The sequence below is a fragment of the Pezoporus flaviventris genome, unplaced genomic scaffold (assembly GCF_033815535.1).
Source record: "Pezoporus flaviventris isolate CSIRO_AGI_PZ_B2104156 unplaced genomic scaffold, CSIRO_AGI_Pfla_v1 ptg000001l, whole genome shotgun sequence".
NCBI classification, from domain to species: domain Eukaryota; kingdom Metazoa; phylum Chordata; class Aves; order Psittaciformes; family Psittacidae; genus Pezoporus; species Pezoporus flaviventris.
In genome coordinates, this window is record NW_026892549.1 from 19015425 (window position 1) to 19039797 (window position 24373).

At 45.3% G+C, this 24373-nt stretch overlaps 2 protein-coding genes across 4 annotated transcripts in view; both read left to right on the forward strand.

Annotated features, from left to right (window-relative positions):
* Positions 1-15918, forward strand: part of PRKG1 (protein kinase cGMP-dependent 1) — a 483102-nt gene extending 467184 nt beyond the window's left edge. For all 3 annotated transcript variants that reach the window (XM_061446715.1, XM_061446714.1, XM_061446725.1), the window contains exons 13-18: positions 2572-2713; positions 4906-5069; positions 5971-6093; positions 6191-6253; positions 7234-7300; positions 11809-15918. In XM_061446715.1, the coding sequence (XP_061302699.1) occupies positions 2572-2713; positions 4906-5069; positions 5971-6093; positions 6191-6253; positions 7234-7300; positions 11809-11907 (658 nt within the window). In that variant the 3' untranslated portion in view covers positions 11908-15918. The remainder of the gene's footprint in view (positions 1-2571; positions 2714-4905; positions 5070-5970; positions 6094-6190; positions 6254-7233; positions 7301-11808) is intronic.
* Positions 15919-18033: 2115 nt separating this feature from the next.
* On the forward strand, positions 18034-19754 carry DKK1 (dickkopf WNT signaling pathway inhibitor 1). Its single transcript, XM_061444565.1, has 4 exons — positions 18034-18524; positions 18648-18804; positions 18913-19023; positions 19215-19754. The coding sequence occupies exons 1-4, from the start codon at positions 18333-18335 to the stop codon at positions 19463-19465; spliced, it is 711 nt and encodes a 236-aa protein (XP_061300549.1). The 5' UTR covers positions 18034-18332; the 3' UTR covers positions 19466-19754.
* The last annotated feature ends 4619 nt before the right edge of the window (positions 19755-24373 follow it).

Here is a 24373-nt window from a genome sequence, read left to right on the forward strand (position 1 = left end):
GACAAAAAGTGAATCCAGTTATAACTAAGAATAAGGACAGACTTAGTTTGTATCCAACATGTACAACGCTTTATGTAAGCAGGGACTTATCTGGAGCTGCTTTGTCATGGCATCTCTGAAAAAATACAGAAGGTAGTGATAGAAGCGATGGTAGTCATGTGATGATTTGCATCTATGACAAGTCTTTGACTGTCTTTTCTCTATGTCTTCATCTCTAACAGGTACCCCTAAATAGCAGGCAGCATATTTTAATCAGAATAATTAATTATTTAAATTAATTTGAATTACCTAGAACAACAACCTTTTGCAACCACAGAAATTACAGTTGTGTTCTTGGTGCCCGTGCTATCATTTCTTGCATTTGGAAGCCTGGTGGGAGGCTCAGGCACCTGATAGGGAAATGTGGGACTGTCTTAAGAGAAACTAAGACTTTGGGTACCATGGGTGATGGCAGAGAGCAATCATCCAGGCATTTCAGTAGGTGCAATGTCAAAGCCAGTCTTGCTGCATTCCTGCAAGACACACTCCCGGAGTTAGTGCCTTTCTGGCAGCACACTTTTAGGCATTGCTGCCTAAATGGCTATTTTAGACTCTGGATTTTGTAAAGCAAGGCCCTAAGGCAGCACTGGCATCAGTGACACTTTGCAGTTACGAATGAAATCCATGGAGAAGTGATTTTCAGGGTAAAAAATACAGACCTCTTCAAAGTCATCTAAAAAAATCACAATTTCCCATCCCAAAGAAAGACCTGCTTTTTTCATCTCTGTGTTTGCTCTGCTGCTCAACCTCAATAACTGTGAATAGCAACATCCACCTCTTTCATGGAGGCACTGTCATAAATAATATCTATTAATACTTCTTAATATTTATGACACAGTCAGCTGTGACAGCAGAGCAGGAGGAAATCAATAGTTCTGCATAGGCTTTTAGTTCAGATATCGCATAGTACATGAGGGTCACTGATCAAAGTGGGAAACAGGATCGTGCATCAAGTCCTCACTCTGCAAGGAGCACTACACCATCAGGATGCAGAAGTGACATGGAAAAAAATAGGAAAGCATGTAATTACATACCACATTGTAATGCACAACTAAATGTGGTCCTGGTATTTCCTGCCCGGGGAGGTTTTGACCTTGCAGCAATTGGTTTTGGTTCTGTGTGAGTAGGTGGCAAGTGGGTTGCACAGGTGTATAGGGGATGTGCACATAATACATCACCCATGGGGCAGGAAAAGGTGTGGTGAATTGCCTGTAACTATGTAATAGGCTCATGATTGGAACACGATTTAATTAAATTTGGAAAGTGAAAGAAGTGCATCCAAAAGACTGACTGGAAATCAAAGATTATTTTTTTTTTTTTAATTACCTAGAATGATTTTATTTCAAGTCTTGCTTTTCCTAACAGCATGCCATCTCTGGACCATTAAAACAAGACGCATAGCAGAGTTAGCAGTGCCAGCTTGTATTTTTCACTGTCTTGGTCAGAGCCTGATAATTTCATTGTTAATTCTCTCAGCTTTAAATTGTGGTTCTGCTGCCACCTAGCTTAGATGTGCTTCTGAGCTCAGCCAGTTCCCACCACCAGCTCCTGGTGGGCAGGGGGATATGGTGCAGTTTATGCTGAATTTGCATTTAACACTTCAAGTCCTAGCAACTGTAATTTTTCTGCCTTTTGTCTTGGTTATGAATATTAGTACAGGAGTTCTTGGTCTCTACAGCTCAAAATAGCTTTACACCCAAAAGTCAAAGATTATGATAAAAAATCACCTTTTGCTTACAAGATAATGATTTGTAAATTTTAATTCCACAAGATGAAACTATAAAATGAAACCTAAAATATTTCAGATGTGAAAGTTTGGTATGAAGGTGGATTGAGGGCAAAGATGCTAATTTCAAAGATGCAAATCATAGAATCATAGAATAATTTGGATTGGAAGGGACCTTAAAGCTCATCCAGTTCCAACCCCCTGCCATAGGCAGGGACACCTTCCGCTAGACCAGGTTGTTCAAAGACCCATCCAGCCTGGTCTTGAAAACTTCCAGTGTGGCCCATCCGTCAAATCTGTCTCCAATTTAGAGACAAGGATGTACAGGGTAGTGTCAAATGCCTTGCATAAGTCCAGGTAGATTACATCAGTCGCTCTTCCCTTATCCCATCATAGAAGGCCACAAATTTATCAGACATTATTTGTCCTTAGTGAAGCCATGTTGGCTGTCACCAGTCACCCTCTCATTGTCCATGTGCCTTAACATAGTTTCCAGGAGGATATGCTCTATGATCTTGCTTGGCACCAAGGTGAGACTGACTGGCCTGTAGTTCCCTGGGTCTTTCTTTTTTTCTTCTTTAAAATGGGGGTTATATTTCCCCTTTTTTCCAGTCAGCAGGAATTTCACTCAACTGCCACAGCTTCTCAAATATGATGGCTTGGCCAAAGGTGAGTTTAGCAACAGGCACTTTCCAGCTGTAAGAGTGATTCTACTGAACTGTATAGAGATTTTAACAGTAGAGTGAAGTCAAATAAGGGAAGAAATCTAATCACTTTATCCCCTTTCCCTCTCTCATTTTATGTAGAGGTTCATTTGAGGATTCGACAACCAGGTTTTACACAGCATGTGTGGTTGAAGCTTTTGCCTATTTGCATTCCAAAGGGATCATTTATAGGGACCTCAAGCCAGAAAACCTTATTCTGGATCATCGAGGTTATGCCAAACTGGTGAGTGCCTACAACATCTGTTTTGTCAAAAAAGTCACTGCAACTAACTGATGTTAGGGATAGAGGAGAACACGGGATTAGCCACAGAGGGTCAGAAGCAAAGTCTTCCCAGTTTAGGGTCCTGTCTCTGATGGTTGCCATCAGTAGATGCTGATATGAGATCAGGGCATGGATGTTGCCACCCACCACCAGGATATTTTCCCAACATCCAGCAGGCTGAGGCTCAGGGTACAATTGAGCTGGGAAACACTAATTCTGGCTTAAAATTCAGATCTGTGTTCCTGAAGTGGAAAACTTTCGAAAACAGCACCAGGAGACATCAACCTAGCTGTTTTGAAGCTACTGAAAGATTAATAGTTAACTTGCAAATAGGTGTATTGGTGGGAGACCAGGAGGACTTGCATCTGTGGGCTTTAGAGATGACAGGTGAAACAAATTTTGTACACTATTGTTTCTATGTCAGGTCCTTTATGTAAGCAATTATAAATTCATTCTTAATGGAAAATGGAAATTTTATTCATGACTCGGACTAATTGCTCTGGATGGTGTTGCTGAACTGTGGCCAATGCAGCTTCTTGCTTTAGGAGGGCCACTTGTGTTTTAGCACTGATAACACTCCTGTCTAATCTGTGCAAGCTTCTCTGCGAAAATTGCATAAGGCTCTGCCTAAAACTGGTCTTCCCAGAAAGTCATGGTCCTTCTTGGTGCTGTCCCCCTGTGAGAGCCATCTCTTCGAACCAGGACAGCAGTATGTACAAGACTTCCACCCCTCAAACTAGGGAGTTCCTGATGAGTTTCACTGTTTTGCATTATTCACTCAAATTACTTTTTTGTCTTGAAAATGAATGCAGAGGTGCCCTGAATGTAAGGTACATCCCAAATGGCCAGGTGATACCATGGAGAAGCAGAAAAGAAAAGAAAGACTTCCCTTGGTAGGAGGTGCTGGAGGATGTGAGCACTTGGGAAACCATGGGAAGCAATACACCCCTAAAAAAAGCTGCATCCAGGAGGGGCTGATGCCCTCCCTGAGAGTCACAGGGGGCCAAGGTCTCTGCTTCTTATCTTGAGGACTCTTCCCTGCCTTTGGGAAGAGAAACTTGGGAGTGGTATCAGCAGCTAGGAGCAGTAAGTCAGACCATAATCATCATGGACTTTTATAGCCTGGTGTCAGCCGCTGTGTTTCACTGTGACACAAAGCCTAATGAATTACATCAGAAATTATCATCTACAGGAATTTGATAAGGCTGGGGAGCTCCAGCAATTTTTTTGGTTAATAGAAGGCCATTAGGTGCAGGGCTGTCCTCTCTGCTGCAGGAGGATCTGGACCTGGCTGCCTTCTGGTCCCATCACTGTCCCCCAGCTCTTTAGACATTTTTATCTCTGCGTCTCTGCTCAAATATGTCCATGACAGCACAGAAAGTGTCCCAGATCCTTTGTGGGACTGTGACCATGTAGGACATTTTGCTCCTGACCAGTGCAGGTGTAGGAGCATCTCACAGCCATGAAGAGACAGCAGAGTTTGCTACAGACCGCAGCTCTGGGCCACCACGGCACTGAGGCAGGGAAGGGCAGAGCGATAGAGCTAGGAATACAGTAAGCCTATTAATATGATCTTTGCCTGGACTGAAAAGGACAGCTTCAATTCCCAGTATAATTTGATTTTTCCATACTTGCTGGTGCCATAAGGGCACTGCTATAGGGATATGCTGCGTTTTGTGATCCCACCAGCACATTCTAACAGTGTCAAGCAAACTAGGAGGACACTTGTTGTACTGCATTGCTCTTTAGCCTGGGAGAGAAATCTGAGCTTTTCAGTAGCTGCCAAAATGGTCAGTATTTAGCCTAAATAGTTCCTTGCTCAGGTTAAAGCTGGGAGTTAAAACAAACAAAACAACAACAAAAACACAAAAGCAAAAATTAGGGATACAAAGTTTCATCTCCCAAGAAACTCTTGGTGCCAGCATTTGTTCTTCTTCCTTTATGAGACTCTTCTTTTTATATTACAAAGGATAAATCAGTTAAGAGGTCACTGCGGTTGCCTGGTCCTGGAACGACCCACAATGCTTTAGTTAGGAGAATATTCCCACGAGGAAACCTCTTTTCTGCTTTGCTTCACTTCAAGAGGAGCAGAGCACATGGCTGACATTCCCTCTCATGCTCTGCCCTGATGGGTACTCTGCTCCTTTCTGCAGGTCGATTTTGGCTTTGCAAAGAAAATAGGATTTGGAAAGAAAACATGGACTTTTTGTGGAACCCCAGAGTATGTAGCCCCTGAGATCATCCTGAACAAAGGTCATGACATTTCGGCAGACTACTGGTCACTGGGAATCTTAATGTATGAACTCCTGACTGGCAGGTATGGGCATCGGGGCCAGCACCACTGCTGAAAATAGATCCAAATATTTCTGCCATTGTCACCCTGATTAGGCAAGGGGAAGGTTCAGAGCTGGTGTGTGCTTGTAGCGGCACAGCACTGTGCTGCTGAACCTAAGAATTAGTTTTCCACTTTACATCACAGCTTCAATGAAGACCTCTCAAAGGGCAAGACATGAGCAGGCACTTTAGGAAATGTTGTAAAATTGCACCAAAAAGTTAGTTTGGGGCCTAAGTGAGCTGAACATGGTGGTGAAAGAGAGGATTTTCAATTTAACTGGGGATGTGCAGTGATGGGCAGTTGCATGTCTGAAAAGGAGGAGATAGACCATGGGGACTTGAGTCCCTATATCCATCCCTTCCCTTACGTGGTTTTGGATGTATATATTAGCGCTGATGTTGGCGGTAGAGGCTTCCTGGCACTTCCTAACCTCATCCCCCATCACTCACTCCTGGCTTATCCTTTAGGGATGGACCTAAGGCACTATTTTGTCAAACTGTTGGAAACCTAATTAATCACCACTGAAAGCGTGTCATATCACTGTAAGCCAGCAAACGTTACTCAGACCCTTGTTCCTCACACTGTTGGTACATGGGCCATTATGGAAAGAAGAGGTTTAGCATGTGCTGCTCTGCAAAACTTTACTCTTTGATACTTCCCTGCAGCCAACATTACTGAAATCCAGACAGTATCAGAGCTCCTTAGCTGAGAAATTGTTAAGATTATAGAAAGCAAAGCATTGCTTGTTGTCATCTGCCCTTTCTCATCTCAGCAGGGTACTCTTTTGCTTTGGAGTCTTTTTTTTTTTTTTTTTTTAGGCAATCCTCAATGCTATTTTAAAGACAAACTTTTAATCTTCTCTATTTTCCTCTCCCCTCTGAAGTCCCCCTTTCTCAGGCCCAGACCCCATGAAGACCTATAACATCATACTAAGGGGAATAGACATGATTGAATTTCCAAAGAAGATTGCCAAAAATGCTGCTAATTTAATTAAAAAACTATGCAGGTAAGCACATGAAATATAATTACCTTGATCTTGTTTGCAAAGAAATTAGTTGTTCAGAAGGATTAAGAAAGTAACCAATTTGTTATTTGTTTTATAGGGACAATCCATCAGAGAGATTAGGGAATTTGAAAAATGGAGTGAAAGATATCCAAAAGCACAAGTAAGTGTCTCCTCCACCAGTCATCAGATCCAACCCACAAAAACGTGCATTTCAAACACTTTAATTTTCTGCAAAACAATACTTGCCTTCTAGTATGCTTTAGACCCTGTATGGATTTCCATCAGACTTTTTTTCCCCAGTGTTTGCTGTAGATTCTAGCCTTGCCTCTGAGCAAAATGCATGGCATATTGACCATTATGCTTTAGTCTAATGCAAAAGAGCGTTTGAAAGCAATCCAATTGAGCCACTGCCTGCTTGGACTTTTTGGTTTGCAGAATCACTTTCCAAGGTTTTCCTCAATTTCCCTTCCTCTCCAAAGCCCAACACACTTTTTCCCTATCTGTAATGTTAATTCATCATCACTTCTGGTCTGATGGCAGAGTTATTAAGTGGTGTTTTACAAGTTCCTGCTGAAGCAGGATAAGAACAAGTTAGAGACCCATCACAGAAGCAGACCTTCTCATCCATCCATGCTGGTCCTTCTCCCATACCCAAAGCAACAGAAGTGGATTGGATGGACATTTTGGGTGAATGGGTTGAAGACTCAGCTCAGGGCTCATCCACCCACCTAAGCTGCCATGTCTTGAGCAAACCTGAAGTGCCCAAACCAGGCGGAGGACATCCCTGTGCATGCCCTTAGCTCCCAATCTCAAAAAAGGACATTAGAGGTCTCATATGGGATGGATCGACTCTATGGAAAGAAAAGAACAGCTACCAGGACATCTGCAGTGAGGAACAGTTTTCTTCTGAGCACTGGTAATTTGTACTTGCCATGGTATCACCACTTGGTTGCTACACATGCTTCATTTTCAGTCCCCAAAAAAAAACATATATAAAATTGACAGGAAGAATTATTAAGGTTATTTAGACAATTTGAAGATGATAACTGTGGGAGATGAAACACACTGTTTAAGCAGTTTCAATTTATGCTACAGAGAGATTTTCACTGTGTAACTGTTTCATTATTCTCTCCCTTCTAGATGGTTTGAAGGCTTTAACTGGGAAGGGTTACGAAAAGGGACACTGACACCTCCTATAATACCAAGTGTAAGTTTTCCTAATTATTTTCTCCTTCACAGCCAATAAGTTTCTTCTACATGAATGTTATGAGCTGCAGGCACTATTACATTGCAGTCAAGTGGCAACAGCATGTGCTTTATTTCTTCTGAAGATGCTTGAAGAAGTCGAGCCATTTCAGCCATATTTGGTCTCCGGGCAGTCTTCTACAGGAGAAGGCAGTCTGGGGAGAGCATGATTGCAATGAAATGCCCTTCTCAGCAGGAGATCAGGGCAGGATCACAGACTACTAAATATTTTCCTCTTTTGCAACTGCTAACATCTATTTTTCACATTTCAGTGAAGAACTGCCACTTTAACCCCTTTTCTCAAATGTGCCCTTTTTCTTCCTCCTTTATTCTTACTTCCTTTGGGAAAGCAAGTGGGATTTGTATGCCGTTTCCCTTTTCTTTTGCATTAACCTCTTCTTCTGTCTTTTCTTTTTTTCTGTGTCTGTGTCCTACATGAAAAGCCCTGTTACCGCCTAGTTTATGTTTAACTGGAGCAGACACGGAGGAATGGCTCGACTCATTTTCCTTTGGAGCAAAGCTCTTCCTTTGATGTCTTTGTGAGTCCTTTACCCACAAAGCCTGCCACAAAGAGAAACCAAACAGGATTAGCTGATAGAAATTACCTTGGCCCCTTCTGTTCTGCAGCCTCCCCTCCTTGTTTCAACTTAATCCTTTCCCTCCATGCCTCTCCCGCAGGATCACCAAGAGAATGACATTAGCAATCATGTTTAATTGCAGCCCCTTGCTCTTTCCACCCATGGTCCGGCACCTCCTGCAGCAGTGGCAGGCACAGCTCCAGGGCTAAATCTGCAATCCCAAAGTTTTCTTACCAGCTATGAAAAAGCAGAAGGTTTTCTGCCCCCTTTTGCCGTATTGGCTGTATAAGTTACTGACAGTCAGTGGGGGAAAGCAGGACTTAGCAAATATCTGCCTAAAGCAGGACACCCAAAGGATACATAAATGTTTTATAAATCAAAACTATGGTTCTTCTGGTAAGCTTCTTTTTAATGACTATTAATTTGTCAGCAACACTGTTCCCCATGTTTCAAAATCACAATATAAAGTCAAGTTTGCTCCTTTATATCCAGTCACAATTCCTGTTTTACCTCTGCAGGATGGCAGTGCATCCTGAAATGCCCAAATATGTTTTTCTAATTGTTTTTCATGAATTTTTACTTTCGTAAGAGCATTTCCAATACTGCTTTTACACAGTATATGTATGGACCCTGCATGTCTAACTCTCAGACAACACAACTAGCAGCAGTGACTTCAGCTGTATTTCCTCGCTATGGATATGAATTGCTTCCTGACATCCCCAAGCTAGGATGTTGCTTCACTACCAGAAATGGTCTCTGCTCCTTTGACATTGCCTAGAGGAAGGCTGCTCTCCAGTCTGTTGTGCAGAAATCACTCGTTTTTTGCTTTTTCAGTTGTGTTCCAATGCAGTAGTAGAAAAGGATTCTGTGAACACCCAGTTTACTTCGTTGGCATTATTTCTTGGCATCATCAAGGCAGTATGCTCATGGGACTGCAAATATCCTACCAAGAAATATGTCTGTGATTGCTCCCAAGAGAGTGATCTGCTGTTACCCTTTTGGCCAGCACACCACTATCAAGGCTGTCCAAAATAGATGGGAACATCCTTCCCTCTTCAGAGGAGTCCTTCTTCCAGAGCAACTCAATGTTGACAGGCATACATTGACCTGATCCCAGTTCAACACAGCTACCTCTTTCCTAGAGCTCTTAAGAGTAATATCTTCTCTAGACATACTCATGAGATTTTCTCCAAAACCTTCCTCCATTAACTGGTATATCTTGTCAAGATCAAAGCTGTCAGTCTTGCTCAGCTTTGTTTTCCACAGGTTTTTCAGTTGCTTTGGCAAAAGTCCCAACTGCTAGTAAGAGCCATATCTGAAAAGGGCCCAAAACACATAGCTCTGGGAAAGAAATCCATTTTAACGTCAATCAGTGCATCTCTCCTAGTTACTTGTTAGCTCTAAAGGAGCAAGCAGGGCTAAACGTACAGACTAGCTTTTTGTTTGATTGGGTTTTTTTTGTTAATTAAAAAAGGCCTTCCCCAACTCTTTAACTCTTATCAGCAGTTATGTGGTACTACCAGTGAGGCAATCTAAAGCTGCTCCTTAGCTCTTAATCTGGAATTCTAGGAAATATATTAATTTACATCCTGCTGCTAAGACATTGCTTCAGGGAGCAGCTGACCCTTGATACCACAGCAGAAATCTGTGACAGTGTCTGTCCTTAAAAGCTCTTGAGTCTTCCAAAGATGTGCCGTCTGGCATCACAGCTTCTGCCTTTGAGAAAGATCTACAGATCCCTCCACCATAATTCATCTCAAGTCCTTATGTTGTTAAGCAACCAGAAAGCTGATATTGACATTTGCACTTTATCTTCTTGGACAGGAGGTAATTTTAGGAGAGGGCATTTAGAGGACGTTTGTTCCTATGTCTCCAGCAGTAAAGAACTGCAGGCCACATAGGTGACCTGAACCTCAGAACTGTGAGGAATCACACACAACAGCATTAGCATCACATAATGACAGTCAGTAGAGTAACAATTCATCCAACCTTTTTTTCCCTAAATCATATTTCTTTTAAGAAAACCCTCTATCTTTGACGTGTTGGATATACTCAGCCTTTTTGTTTTGTCAGATAACCACAAAATGCAATCCATTTCTCAAAGCAGGACTTAATTCGCTGAAAGACTCAACTAACCAGAGCTCAAAAAAACTGCCTGCTAGGTGCTTCCAGAGGAGACATCTGCAGAGGAGACCCAGGGAGCTCCATAGATGCTTTCTCCCAGTGAAGCTGACTTACGCACTGTCCATCACTGCTGAGAGGCTTTTGCGAGAAGTTCCAGCTTGTGTGCATCCTGGTTGCAATGGCCATACCAGTTGCATCTCTTACACTTTGGTAGCTGGTACCTTGTACATACATCTCCAACGCTTCTGCTCCCAGAGGGAGAACTCACATGGGATGGGCTGAGAGAAGCAGAGGGATGTGGTCCATGGCACCATGGAGGAGGCCCCCCAAGGGTTAAGACCTGAAGGGTGGAGGAGCACCCACAAAGTAAACAGATCCACATAACTCAAAGGAAACAAAATTACAGTATTCAGTACACAGTGAAGCATCACATCAGTCTGTAGTACTCCACTAAGCTTTTGCAGTTTTTGGTTTTTTTTCAAAATTATTTGGGTATTCAAGAGCTTTAATTTTCCCCAATATGTTTTCAGCAGCAGCGAACTGCTGATGTAGCTAGGCAGCAAATTAAATTTAGAGCTGAAGCTGGAGCTCTTGTTTCCCAAGGCTTATAGCAGCATCCAGCACCAAATACATCTTTTGGACTGCTGGAGATGTATTTGTAGACTGGCTTCTGGCTGTGGCTTTTCCACTAGTCGCACTAGTGAAATGGCTAAAAATGACAGCGTTTCCTGACCAGAATTCCCATGGCAAGGGCAGTCACCTCCAGCCTGCACTGGCTGCTTGAGGTGCAGTTTCAAGTACTGATTTTCTCTAGTAAGTTCAGCCTGGAGAAGAGAAGGCTGCGTGGAGACCTCCGAGCAGCCTTCCAGTACCTGAATGGGGCCTATAGGGATGCTGGGGATGGACTCTTCATTAGGGACTGTAGTGACAGGACAAGGGGTAACGGGTTGAAACTTAAACAGGGGAAGTTTAGATCAGATATAAGGAAAAAATTCTTTCCTGTTAGGGTGGTGAGGCACTGGAATGGTTGCCCAGGGAGGTTGTGAATGCTCCATCCCTGGCGGTGTTCAAGGCCAGGTTGGATGAAGCCTTGGGTGACATGGTTTAGTGTGAGGTGTCCCTGCCCATGGCAGGGGGGGGTTGGAACTAGATGATCTTAAGGTCCTTTCCAGCCCTAACTATTCTAAGACACTGATAATTTTGGTCTGGAGAGCTGCGGGTCTGTTTTTGTATTGTTTGTTTGTTGTTTTTTTTTAATTACATTGAATGTCTCAGTGTGAGAAAGTTTCAGTCACCATCGTAAAGTGGAAAAAAAAAAAAAAAAAGAAGAAAGGTGTTTGGCCTTCATCCTAGGAAGATGAGTTGATGAGTTTCTCTGGTAGGCTTGCTAGACCAAGCAGTACTTGTCAGGAAACTCAAATGTGGCAGGCCCTGGCTTACAGCCTCTCAGAATCCTAGCCATAAATTGGAAATCAGGGGCAGGGGAAAGCCCAGAGCTTTCCCAAGTCTTTTCTGACGACCTCGTACCAACAGGTAGGACGGTTGCTCTTGAAGTACAGACCCTAGAGGGCCTGGATCATTAGAGTAGGGGAGCTGTGGGAAGTCCTCCAGGGATTCAGCAAAAAGTTGTGGAATGCAGAACTTCTCTTGCTTGCTGCAGTTAGCAATGAACACTCTTGAATGACCATGGTTGTGAGATCAAGAGGAAATGTCTGCAGAGGTCTACTTTGGTGACCATCACCTTCTTGTCACTCTTTTCTTTCTGCAGGTTGCATCTCCAACAGACACAAGCAATTTTGACAGCTTCCCAGAGGACAGTGATGAACCACCCCCTGATGACAACTCAGGATGGGACATAGATTTTTAATGCATTTCTCTTACCTGCTTCTGCCTTGCTGAAGACAGCTTCCTGGGACATGGCTGCCAGCGAAACTGAAAGAACTGGGGAGGATTAGTGCTCGGGGTCACCATGATGCCTTGATTGATGCTGCTACAGTAACTACAGTGGCATTAGGACTTATTGCTTAGATGACAATAGTGCTCTTCATGTTTTATGTTCAAACTTAAAATAGCAGTTGACATGGTGGTCCTGACGCAAAGCCTTTCACCAGTAAAGAAATATGTTTTCTATCACTGCGATGATCTTGCTATGCTCTTAATTATAGAAGTCGAGAGATACATAGTTTAAGACACAATTCTAGCCGCAAGGTTCTGGCTTTATCAGTAGGATCAATAGTAACTTGTTAAGTGCTGTAGCTAAATACAGTGCAGGATTTGGGCTACTCCCACCTTCCAAACCCCGTAGATCTCCTACTGTAGGCCAGTGTAGGAGCAAAGGAGGACCACAACAGTACTGGTGAAGGAGTTCATGTCAAAGCAGTGATAAAATTTGTTACTTTTTTTTCCAAGCAGTATTCATGACAAGAATGAATGTTACCGTTCCTCTTTATTTTTGAGAATTTCTTTTTTAGCCTGGTAAAACAAAAGCACAACTGCTGTAGATCCTGTTAAGGCAGATATGGGTCACTTCTCTCATACAGCTGAGAACATACTGTAACACGATATTTATTTGGGTTTTTTTCCTTTCCCTTGATACAAATACATAACTGCATGAAAAAAAATCATAACATTAATCCATTTTACGTATGAAATAGTGCTTAAATCATGGTCCTGTAATAAAGTGACAGCAGCCCACTGGTCTTATTGATTAGCTATTAGGCGTTAAACTAAGCTTAACTTTTGTCTTTTTAGAACCCAAAGGGAAAACATAAGACCCATAATGTACTTTATAGGTGCTATGTACATCCCTCATCTGTGAATATACTTACTCAGTTAGCCACCACTTCAGAAATATGTAGCAAGAAGCATCATTCTCCATCATGTTCTTAGATAATTTTACATCTTCATGTCTGCATCACTTCCATGTTAAGTACAAAGCTAGTTATAATAAAAGGTGGTACTGAGCCAGTTTTCTGGCTGTGTTTGTAATCTTGCCCATAAAAATGTAATCCTAGCGCCTCACCAGACTAAGGAACACCACAGGAAAGTCAGTGGAAATAAATGGAAAACCGATACTGGATGTGTTTGTGCAAGGTCTCCATGTCTCTGCTGTACCGGGACCCCAGTGACCGTGTTTAAAGCACGGGGATAGCTAGAGCCAAGTCAGCTCTTATAGTATTATCATATGCACACTTTTTCCTCACTTCCACTGTTTTTCCTTTGCTTGATACTGTCTTCTGATTTATAGGATGTAACAGGAGTCTGTCCTGTGTGCCTGTTTATCGCATATACATGGGACTAAAAGTTTATCCCATCATACTAACAAAAAATGTCAGCTTTCAGTCTTTGTAACAGATCCTGCCTCAAAACATTAGCAGGTGCTGCCCCATTTCATCTCAGAGCTGCCAAGAGCTTGGCAGCCAAGAGTAGTTGTATACACTGGAAGTTGGAAGATCAGCTCTTGCTAAAAGTCATGCATATGACTTTTGCCTGCATAGTACACAGAAAATGTATGTTTTAACAGTAAAAATGTTTCCCCTATGCTAAATCCCAACTCTTTCCCGTGTTTCTAGTGAAAGGAACTTTAAATAGAATGTATTAGAAAGGTATTTTTCCCCCTTCTTTGACAGCATTGACAATGTCTGATGTTTGATAGCAAACTAAAGATCTCAGTCATCGTGATGCTTTTGAAACCAGTCAGTGTCTCTGAATTTCCTTCCTAAGTTTCCAAAGGGTGAGGCAACACCATTGACACAGTAACTTCAGGTTATTTCTGCTATTCATTAATCATTAAAACTTTGTTTGCTTTCAAAACCATAAGGATAAGACAGCAACTACTGGCTTCTCAACCTTTATCTGAGGGATGGAAAACACAGGAAGCCAATGCTGAGTACTAGGGCTAAAATAATCACTAGGCATCTTAGCAAACAGGCTGCTACCTAAAAGCTGAATTCTTTACTTTCATCCCCCTGTTTTTTCACTCAATGATGCAGTGACATTGGAGGAGAAAACTTACTGTATTTGGTAACTTTCTATAGAAGAACGTAGAGAAGAGTTTGTCCCAAAATGGTATTTGGTAGCTGAAATGCAATTGTCAGTTAAGGGGTTGCTGGGAGGAAAAGCATCACATTGAGTTTGGGGGCCAACCTGAAAACATTACAGGAAAAAGGTTTTAAAATGGGCTGAGTTACTTTTCTTTTTCCTGTCCTTTTTTCCTTGTGCCAAGCATGGTTATTAATACCTGCGGCATGCAGCATGGCCTATATGGAATATAAGTTTATTTTGATATCAAACACCTCACTTGACTTTCATTACCTTTCCTAAGCATACCTTAAACAACATACTTAGCATATGTATATGATAACCACCTTCGTTTATAAGTAATATATTTGAGTTGCATTTTATATATATATATATATATATATATTCACAACGATGGATTGCTTCTGTGTTTCTACTTTACTGTCCTTTCTTCTTTGTCTCCTTTTTTTAATATATGGGACAGTGGCATATCTGTGTAAGGGGAAAGCAGCTCCCATATTTAAAATGAGTGTATTAAGGTTGGTGTCATTAAGACACAGACGATCTGTAGCTTCTCACAGTGCTGCATTATCCATAGCAAACTCTTATTTAACAACAGGACCACAAGCAAATATTTATGTAAATAGGTATTTTCGTGTTGATATTTTGTGGTACACATATAACTTTTTCTTTTAGAGTTCCATGGCATTATTACTTCATTTTCTTATTTGTAATGTAATGTTTTTAGATCAAGGTAGACTTGAATTAATGTCATAATTGTCAGTATTATTAAACTTTATGTCAACTGTATTGTTAACTCATCTGTCCCATAGTTTTAGAACATGACTAGCTATCTGGCATTGTTGCAAGTGCCTTAAATCTGTGGCATCCTATAAAAAAAGATTACAAATTTGGTGTTATGCTGCATGACAAAGACAAACACACCTCAAAATGTCGTCCTTTCTTAGCTTGCTGCGTTTTACAGTTCTTTCTGCTACCAATTTCTAAGCCTTTATTATAAAATATTGATGAATTACAGAAATGATGAAGTTGTTCTCTTATTTCTGTTCAATGTACCAGAGCTGTGTATCTGTTAATGAGATACAGAGTCATTTCTGTGAAATGTATAAATGTTATGTGCAGGTCAAATTAATATATGACATCCTATCAGTCTGTAGACAGGTATTCCTGTTTTGCTAAGGTGTGCAGATTCAACCCGTCATGCTGTCCAACACCAACCTCCTGTCTTATACAAACCCCTTCAGAAATCTCCCACACACAAAAAAACGATGAGCAACTCGGTGTGCAACCCGACCTGCGTGTTTTGACATGAAAGCCTGACTCAAAGGAGTAGCTGGTTTGCACCACTCAACAAAACAGGATCTGGGCTTTTCCCCTGACTCCTATATGTAAACTACCGTGGAGGCGAGCCCTCGGCGCTCTCACAAAACCTAGCTGGGAAGCTGGAAGCTCCTTGACCTCCACAGCTCCGTGGCTGTGTAAACCAGCCGTAACGCTGGGACTTGGGCAGTTTTAGAGCCTTACTGGCAAAAGCAGAAATTTTTGTTTTGAGCTGCCCATCGTCCCAAGTCCCAATTTACGCTGTTTTTACACTAGCCTTTGGTTCAGATTCTTATTTTTTCCAGTTTTCTTCCTACATGAAAGAGATTTTGTTTGTCAGACAGATGTCAGTCATCCACCGGTCACTGGCCGGTTGCATTCTTTTGATGTAGATTTAAGACCTTTTTTTCATAAACTTTAACTGCTTTTGTTTTGCTCTGTATTTTCCCTGCAGCTGTAATTGCCGAGTGCCTGTTGTATACTTTATAGAGTTGAAATAAAAACAATTACTTTTGAACGATTTGTCAGTGGCTCTCTTCCACAGCAGAAGCCAAGACTGGGAGAGGAGTTCCGGTTAGTGATTAAATTAGGGGGTTTATTCTCTCTTATGTTCGTATGCAGTAAGACACAACTGTACAAAATGCATGGTAGTTGGAGATTAGTACTGGGATCCAGATTTCCTGCAGGTTGCAAAGGTAAATGGCCACAGTTACTACAGGACTTACCTGAGCACCAGCACCACCCCAAGCAGCCTGGACAAAGAGATCTGAGGCTGATGGGAGGTCCTGCTTCAAGTAGGGCTGGCACTGAGTGAGCCCCGCAGCTGAATTCCAACCAAATTATTCTATGAACACACTAACCAATAAGCACATCTGCGGCATGTTTATTCTTCAGGGATGAAGAATTCACTTTATATTTTGGTTACTGCCAATATAAACGAGTCCAGGGCATGAAGCTGGGAAGGGACCATATTTCCAACACGTGTTGCATCATCCATAGGTGGGATGTGACTGCAAACAGCACCTGTGTCAAAAAATGATGGTGTCCTTGTCATTGCTGCCCCTCATGGAAAATGCCAAGATGTGATGATAGAAGCACATCCTCTAACGGCAGGACAGATATGGGGTGACATGAAGACATCATTTCTGTGTGCAGGATGATGCGGTGTTCAGGATGCTGAGACTGCCACTTCCAATAGATTTAAATCCATCCCTGAGAAACAGCTCAGCCCCTGTGTGACACGGTTCCATTTAAATCTCAGCAAGGTCAAAGTTAAGCGTGTACTTCAGCGCAATGTGGACACAGAGGTAAAAACTGGAGACAGGAGCATGAAAACATCCTCCCAGGAGGGGTATAAATTCACTAACTGCATAAGCAGGAGGTGGGAAACACTGCAAAATGCATTTGCAGGATGCAGCAATTGCAGATACAAGTCAATACAATAAAAACCCTTGGTGGCCCTCGCCTGAAACCGCAAGGGGAATACAGGGGCTTAGGGGCAAGGTGTGGCCTTCATTCTTGCAGGCTAAAAACAGCAAGGCCCCGTTTCACCTGGCTGCGGCAGGGACGTCTGCCGAGCGCTGACTCAGCAGCACCGCTTCCGCCGGTACCTGTGTTAGGTGCCCGCCGAAACCTTCCCAGGTAATTATTAGCCCAGCTTGAGCCTCTTGGACCTGAAGTACCTGATAGGAGCTCCTGCGGAGTCACAGCGATACCCGCTGCGCTGGAGGTGGGTGAGCACTGCTGAGGTTTTCATTGCAGGAGTGTGACATCTGGAATCACCCACCCTCGGGGGAATAAATATTTATGGTGGGCTCGGCAGCGGTGCGGTGCTTGGGCTTTATTTTGTTACTGTATTTTTTTGTCAAACCCAGCTAAAATAAATAAATAGGAGCATGAGGCCGTCATCGTGAAAAGCCGATTTAATTAACTGGTGCTGCTAACGGCGCTTGCACAACCTTCCGCGGGATGGGGGGGCGCGCTACCCCAGCGTGGCCGCAAGGGGGCGCGGGGGTGACAGCCGCGCCGCGCTGCCCCGGAGCGGGAGGCTCGGAGGGGGAGCGGGGAGGCGGCGGCGTCCCGAGGGCGCCGATGCAGGGGCCGGGGAGGGGGGGGTGTGGGGTGTGAAAGCGGAGACCTCCCCGCATCAAAGTACCGGGAGCTTCCCCCGACGGTGTTGTCCCCCATCCCAACGGAGGAGCTGCCCGGGTTAGGGTCAGGCGAGTGTGCGGGAGTGTGTGCGGGGGGGGGGGGGGGGGGGCGGCACCAATGGGGGGTTCAGCCCCTCCCATATTCCGTCTCCCCACACCCCCCCTCAACCGGGCCGGGGGATGAAGGGGTGCCGAGCGGCCCCCTCCCTTCCTGTAAAGTCGCGCTGGCGCCAGGAAGGGCGCGGGGGAGGGGGGCGCAGACTTGCAGGAGACCAAAGGACTGCCTCTGTCACCGGGGGGGCGGCCTTTCTGCATCCCACCGTGGCTCCCAGCCACTGGGGTGAGTGTATGGGGTGCTCCCCCCTCCCTCCCCTTCTTTTCCCGTCCCTTCCCGTCGGGCGAGGCGGCGCGCCCGGCTGGAGACAGCGGCGGGGCATGCGGAGCATCTGGCCGGGGACCGGGGCGGGGGGGCGGCGGTGGTGGTGGTGGTGGTGGTGGTGTCTGCCTTCGCTATTGCGAAACCCCTTTCCCGGGCCGGCGGCCAATGATGGAGCCCTCGGGGCGGGGTGGGGGCGGTTTTGGGGTCTCACAACCCCCCGGGGACCCTTTGAAATCCCATCCGCCTTGCCCTCCTCCCCGAGGGGGCGGGCGCAGGAGGCAGCCCCCAGGGGTATAAAGACGGCGGCGGGCAGAGCAGGTAGCTGCTACTCTGGGACCGCGGGAGCTTCTTCGCAGATAGGACATCACCGGGGACAAGGGGCTGGGAGGGGACGGGACGAGGATGCGAGGGCTGGTGGCGCTGCTGGCGGCGCTCAGCTGCGCGGCCCCGGCAGGGCGGGCGGCGGCACCCGGCGGCGCGCTCACCTCCAACTCCATCAAGGGACCCCCACCGGGGGTAGGGGCCGAGGCCAGCGCCCCCCCCGCAGCCCCATTCGACGGCAGCAACAAGCCACCGCCGGCCGCCACCCGGCAGGTAGGAAAGGGGCTTCACTGGGGATGAAGAGGGGAGACACACACGGGGGATGGAGGGACGCACTGGGGATGGGGGGTGGCGGCCGCGCTGACCCCCTCTGCCTCCTCTCTGCCCCCTCTCCAGCCTTTCCCCTGCGCCGAGGACGAGGACTGTGGCCCCGAGGAGTTTTGTGGAGGCGCGGCCCGCGGCGGGGGAGCCCCGCTCTGCCTCGCCTGCCGGAGACGCCGCAAACGCTGTCTGCGCGACGCAATGTGCTGCCCCGGCACGACCTGCAGCAACGGTGAGGGGCGGCAGAGGTTGGGGAGGGAGGGCGACACCCTGGTGGTGTCCGCTGGAGGGGTTGTTGGGGTCCATCCACGGCTGACAGCCATCCCGCTGCCTCCCGCAGGACTTTGCACGCCCCCGGAGCCACCCCATGGAGCCATCGAGCTGGACGAGATCGGCACTGAGGTTCTGACCCGACGGACGCCCGCTCCCGCCTGGCTCCCCACTGCCAAAGGTAAGGGGGGTCAAGCCATGTTGTGACCCTACTGTCCCCTTCAGGGCTGCTCATCCTGCCCCACTGATCCCTATGGAGCAGTGCAGGCTGTGCACCTTGCCTCACTATCCCCTATGGGGGATCCCCACCCTGCCCCTTCATCCCAGTGGGAGCATCCTGGGCTGAGCGCATGACATGCTGTCCCCACATAGGTGAGGAGGGGGACTTCTGCCTACGCTCTTCAGACTGTGCAGCCGGGCTGTGCTGCGCCCGTCACTTCTGGTCCAAGATCTGCAAGCCGGTGCTGCGGGAAGGGCAGGTGTGTACCCGGCACCGTCGGAAAGGCACCCATGGCCTGGAGATCTTCCAGCGGTGCCAGTGCGCCGAGGGGCTGGTGTGCCGCCTCCAGCGAGAGCATGGCCCTGCCGATGCCTCCCGACTGCACACCTGCCAGCAACACTGAGCATCACTGGATGGACAGGACGGAACAGACTCCGGCTCTGCCGGAGCAGAAGGTTGTTTCTCAAGGGAACTACTTTTAAGCAACTAATTGCAGTACGTTACTGTGTTGTGAATACTTGAGCTGGCACTTAGCTGTATATAGCGCTGGGATTTTTAATGACTTTTTATTCCGAGGGCGCTGCCATGTGCCCTGCAAGCCGTGACTGTGACTTTGTACACACTGGGATTTTAAATCTCGGTCAAAGAGATGTGACCGTCTGTTTCTGAGCGAATAAACCGTTCTTTAAAATGAGCCCAGGCTGCCTGCGTGTGAGGGGAGATGTGCCCTGCGGTGAAAATGCCCAAAGGGGTAAGGGGAGAGGGGTGATTCACCACTGATACCACATGGGAAAGGTTGTTTGGTTATCAGGATTTATTCAACTGCTTTCTAGGAATTGCCAGTGTGCCATGGTAGCCACCAGTACTCTCTGACTGCCGCATGCAGGGCAAGGATGGGCACCATGGCCAGGGCTCTGGGAAGGAAGGGCAAGTGGCAGTGAAACGCCCTCCTGGCCAATTTTTCCATGGGCTGAAGAGGGAGTGAAGGATCACTAGAGGGGCTGTGCTGGACTGCAGCATGTAGCTGACCACGGGACGGGTGCTGAGGAGCACAGTGATGTTAACTGGTCCATCCCATAATCTTTGCTCCATGAGCAGCAAAGACTCTATTTTTCACTTCACTTTGCAGCCTGTTACTATGAGTTTTCTTCCTTCTGGGGTGGCCTGGAGGGGGAGAAAGCTGCAAATATGTGTTGTTTTCCCATCCCCTTTAGCTTCTAATGCCGTTCACCTATTACAAGTGTTTGTAAATGTGCGTGGAGTGAGCATGGGGGCCATGTTGTGCAGTATAGGGCTGGTGGGCAGCAAGTGCAGTGTCTGTCCTGTGCCTGCCTAGCAGGCTACCCTTGGCTACCCTGCAGTCAGTGGAAGGTGTTCAGGATGCAAAACAACAATCCAAAAGCGTTTTGTACCTGAAGTCCAAATCTGAACCTGTGGCTCTTGAGGGCACTGTGTCCCATTTGCAGGGATGCTTCAGTAGTGCTGTGTTTTGTCTTAAAATGTCAGCTGCTAGCTGCTGTTTGGTGCCTCTAGCATTAATGCTGCCTATTTGGGGACTATGGGGACTGCACTGGTACATGGGAGTACTGAATATGAACCTGAACTGCAGCTCTCACAGGTACCTGCAAGTACCAGCTGGTGCTGAATCAAGCTCATAGCTATAGAAAATGCAAAGGAGGGAGCACACAACCCCATGTAGAGGGAAATGATTAAAAAATAACCTTCTGCTTCCCAGGCAAGGGATCATCTCCAGCCTGGGAAGTCAAAATATTCATTTAGTGCCAGCAGGAGCTCAAAAATGTGATTAAGTAGTACCTGAGCCCTGACTTGTAAATGTGGTCACAAGGAGGCAGAAATAAAACAAAAGGTGCCTGTGCCCCCAGTACTGGGCAGAGGCACCTGGAAGATGGGTGGCAGCATTGGGATGCCCTGAGGAATAAATAAGCAGCATCCCCATGGTCCCTCCTCACCCAGCAGATGCTCCACATTTCAGAAAACCTGAATTAACGCATGCAACCTCCCCCACCCCACCCCCCCAAAACAAAAGAAAAAGGCAAGCGCATGGGAAGTTGAACAGAAAAAAGTGGGATGTGGGATGTTGGAAGCCCCTAAGTTTGAACTGGCAGGTGTGTTCAGATCTGGATCTCATGCACTTATCCAAAGAGAGAAACTATGGAAAGCCACATTATCTCAGCACGTGACACACAATCCAGTAACACCCGTCGTAAAAGGCATCTCAGGATGCACTTCCCCCACTGTCTCCTCTACAATGAAATTATTCTCCCCTAAAAGACAGAAAAAAAACCATATTCTAAGCAAAGAGAAGAGCTAGTTAAAAAAGCAGGTTTTGGTGGACAGGAAGGTTTAGCGCCTCTTGTTTACTTGCTGTTCCTGGCTATAGGGCTGAAAGAGCTAACAACAAAGCTCGAAGAAGTGAAATATTGTTATTTATAAGAATAAAACCCCAGAACATTGTAAAGCAGCCTCTCCTAATGACTGGTTGCTGGCAGCTCAGCTTTACAGCCTGCTGCAAATATAACCCTTCTCCTTCATGATTCCAAATTAAATCCTGCATCATGCACAGCCAATGGAAGGATGGCTTCAGGCCTGGAGGAGCATAAATAAGGATAGTCTCATTGTCACTGCTATATAGGCAGCACAGCACTGTGCAAAGAGTGAGGGTACAGTGCGTGCCCTGCTCATCCCTTAAACTGAGTACACTGCCCAGGTTAGCAGAGGCATGGGAAGGGAGCTAGTGATACCCCCTCCAAAGTTTTACCTTTTGAGATTATGTAGAATGGCAGACAAAAAAGCAGCGTATAATGAAGTGGGGTTTGAGCCTCTGCAGTGGTATAAGACAGTATTTAAAGGGTCCACTCCTTCACATACTCCTCCTGACAGCTACAAGTGTAACATTACAGGTTTTAAAGGTCCTATTCCCTTCAATATTGAGTTGCAGGGTAATTTTCTATGCATTTGCCTAATTATTGATTTTTTTTTTTTAAGACCTTTCTGAACTCGTAACCACTGGTTTGTTGGATACCTTGCATCTCTGCAGTACTCAGCTAAAAGTGACAAAGCAACATCCCAGTACCCAATAGCCCTACCCCAGCCCCAAGATTACGTGGGCTGTATAAATGTATCAATGATTTGAAGAGGAAATGGAATCCCTCTTCCAACTATGCTATGGTTTTCCTGAGATGATTTGTCTGCACTATGGATACAGATTTCAAGGAGATTTCAAGATCATCAGAACCCTATGTCTGTTGCTCCCAGTGACAATATTGATCTAAAGGCATTAATCTTGCAAGGGAAGGAGGGGGTACAATGGGACATGACAGTTTTTACTGCGATTTGTGGTGAAATGAATTTTCAGGGAGGCAAATACTATTTTCTTCTCATTTTCTTCATAAGCTCTTTCAGAAACTAGTTTTGCCCCAAGTTGTAGCCTAAGAAATACCCTTTCTTCCTGTTAAAACAAAGCTTTTAAATAGATGTTTGTGCCCCTGTTACTCCCACTGATCTTCACATCACATTTAAAACTAAACCCCCATGCCAATAAAACTGCTTGTCCAAGGAACTTGACTCCTCTCCATACTCATAGAGTGCAAGATAGGGTTATAAAAGTCCTTAAATCCATCTACAAACATTAGGACAATTAAAGATCCGAGGTTGTTGTTTTTTTTTTTTTTATACTCATCTCGTGACACAGGGCAGAAAACTGAACATTTTGGCTTAGAAAGATGAAAGCCCTGAGCAGACACAACAGGTGAAAACCTTTATGGGTGTAATGCAATACAGAAAGCTTTTCAGGTTTTGGTTTTTTGATTGTTTGTTTGGTTTTCCTTCCATTTGGGGGTGGGTTTTTCTTGCAGGGTGTTAACCCACCTGCTGAAGCTGTTCTTTATTGTCTTTCAGCTGAGGGCTTAGTGAAGTAAACTTTGATCTTATTTAGAGTAGTGGGAAACAGAGCATCCAGGTAGCCCAGCTCATCACCACCCCTTGTAGAGCATTAAAGGTGTGTTTACTCCATTTCTTTTGCTCCTTCAAACACATACACTACATCCCTGCTAATCCAGGGTGATGTTTATTACTATTTTTTTCCCAAGTAGCTTTTTTCCACTCTTCACTCTTTGCCCCCCAGTGCCTGACTTGTGTCCCTAATTAACACCTTAAGAGGGGGGTGAGGATAACTGAGATACTTAAGGAGGGCACTTCTGGGCAGAGCTTCTAATCTACCGCCAGTGAGGGAGGGGACTCATTAGCAGGTGATTTAAGTGAGTAATAAGTCCATCAGCATGTAAATGGCTGTGGCCCGATGAAAGAGTTGGCTGGGGAGGGTGAGAGGTGCAGCTGGGCCACAATGGGATGTTAAGCCTTTCTCCTCTGAGCATCTGGTAGGGATGGCTCCCACCTTTACAAATCCCGGGTCTGAATGGTTCGATGAGTAAAGAGAAGCTACTGTAGCTGAATGGATGGATGGATATTGTGGAGTGGACAAAAAGTCAGTGTGAATTTTGTGTGAGAAAGCACTTTGGTGGTCTAGAAGTGGTTAAAGAAATCAACAAGGAGATAGAGGAAGGTGATCCATCTGATTGCTAAGACCTTGGTGAGAAACCTCACTAAAGAGATGAAGCTGCTGCTGGAGAAAACAAAGTTTTCCCCTTCCTTTGAAGTATCTGGGGAGTAAGCCAAGGGGAGCAAATAGTTGTTGCTTGTAGTGGAAGTGATGATGTCCTAAAAGGATAGATACTGGGACTTGTGCTGTACAGCTCTTAATTTCTTAAAAACAACAATAAAAACAAACAAAACCCCACAGTTTTTTTGTTTGGTTAGTTTGGGTTTGGGGTTCTTTTTTTGGTTTGATTTGGTTTTGGGTTGTTGTTTTGTTTTTTTTAATACTGTACATGATACAGAGTCAGGACATGTAAATCTGGAGAAAAGTTAAAAAGAAGAAAAAAAAATCCCAATAGCAGACTAGGAAAATAGTGCAGGACAACATGGCGACACCAAGTGACTCCAGAAGCATATTGTATAGCAGAACCATGGAAAATAAAGGGTAAGGAGGTGAGAGTATGCTCCCATACAAGGAAAAGTTTGGCAGCTCTTCTCAGCTGGAAAAAAGCTGACTAAGGGGGGGTATGAGAGGTCTGTAAAGCTGTAAACAATGCTGAGGAGGTGATCAAGTGGTTATTTTTGTTTCTTGCAATGCAAGGAGATGGACTGCTCAGCCAGTGAGTTTAAAGCAAGCCCAGCACACTGCCAAGTTGTGTAACTGATGACCACAAAATGAAAACTCATAAATTAAATC

What these genes read in the sequence shown, in the direction of transcription:
- DKK1 (XM_061444565.1), top strand. Translation starts at nt 18,333, where the DNA reads ATGCGAGGGCTGGTGGCGCTGCTGGCGGCGCTCAGCTGCGCGGCCCCG. An exon ending in CGCCGGCCGCCACCCGGCAG is followed by an intron (nt 18,525 to 18,647) that starts GTAGGAAAGGGG and finishes CCCCCTCTCCAG; the next exon opens with CCTTTCCCCTGCGCCGAGGA. An exon ending in CTGGCTCCCCACTGCCAAAG is followed by an intron (nt 19,024 to 19,214) that starts GTAAGGGGGGTC and finishes GTCCCCACATAG; the next exon opens with GTGAGGAGGGGGACTTCTGC.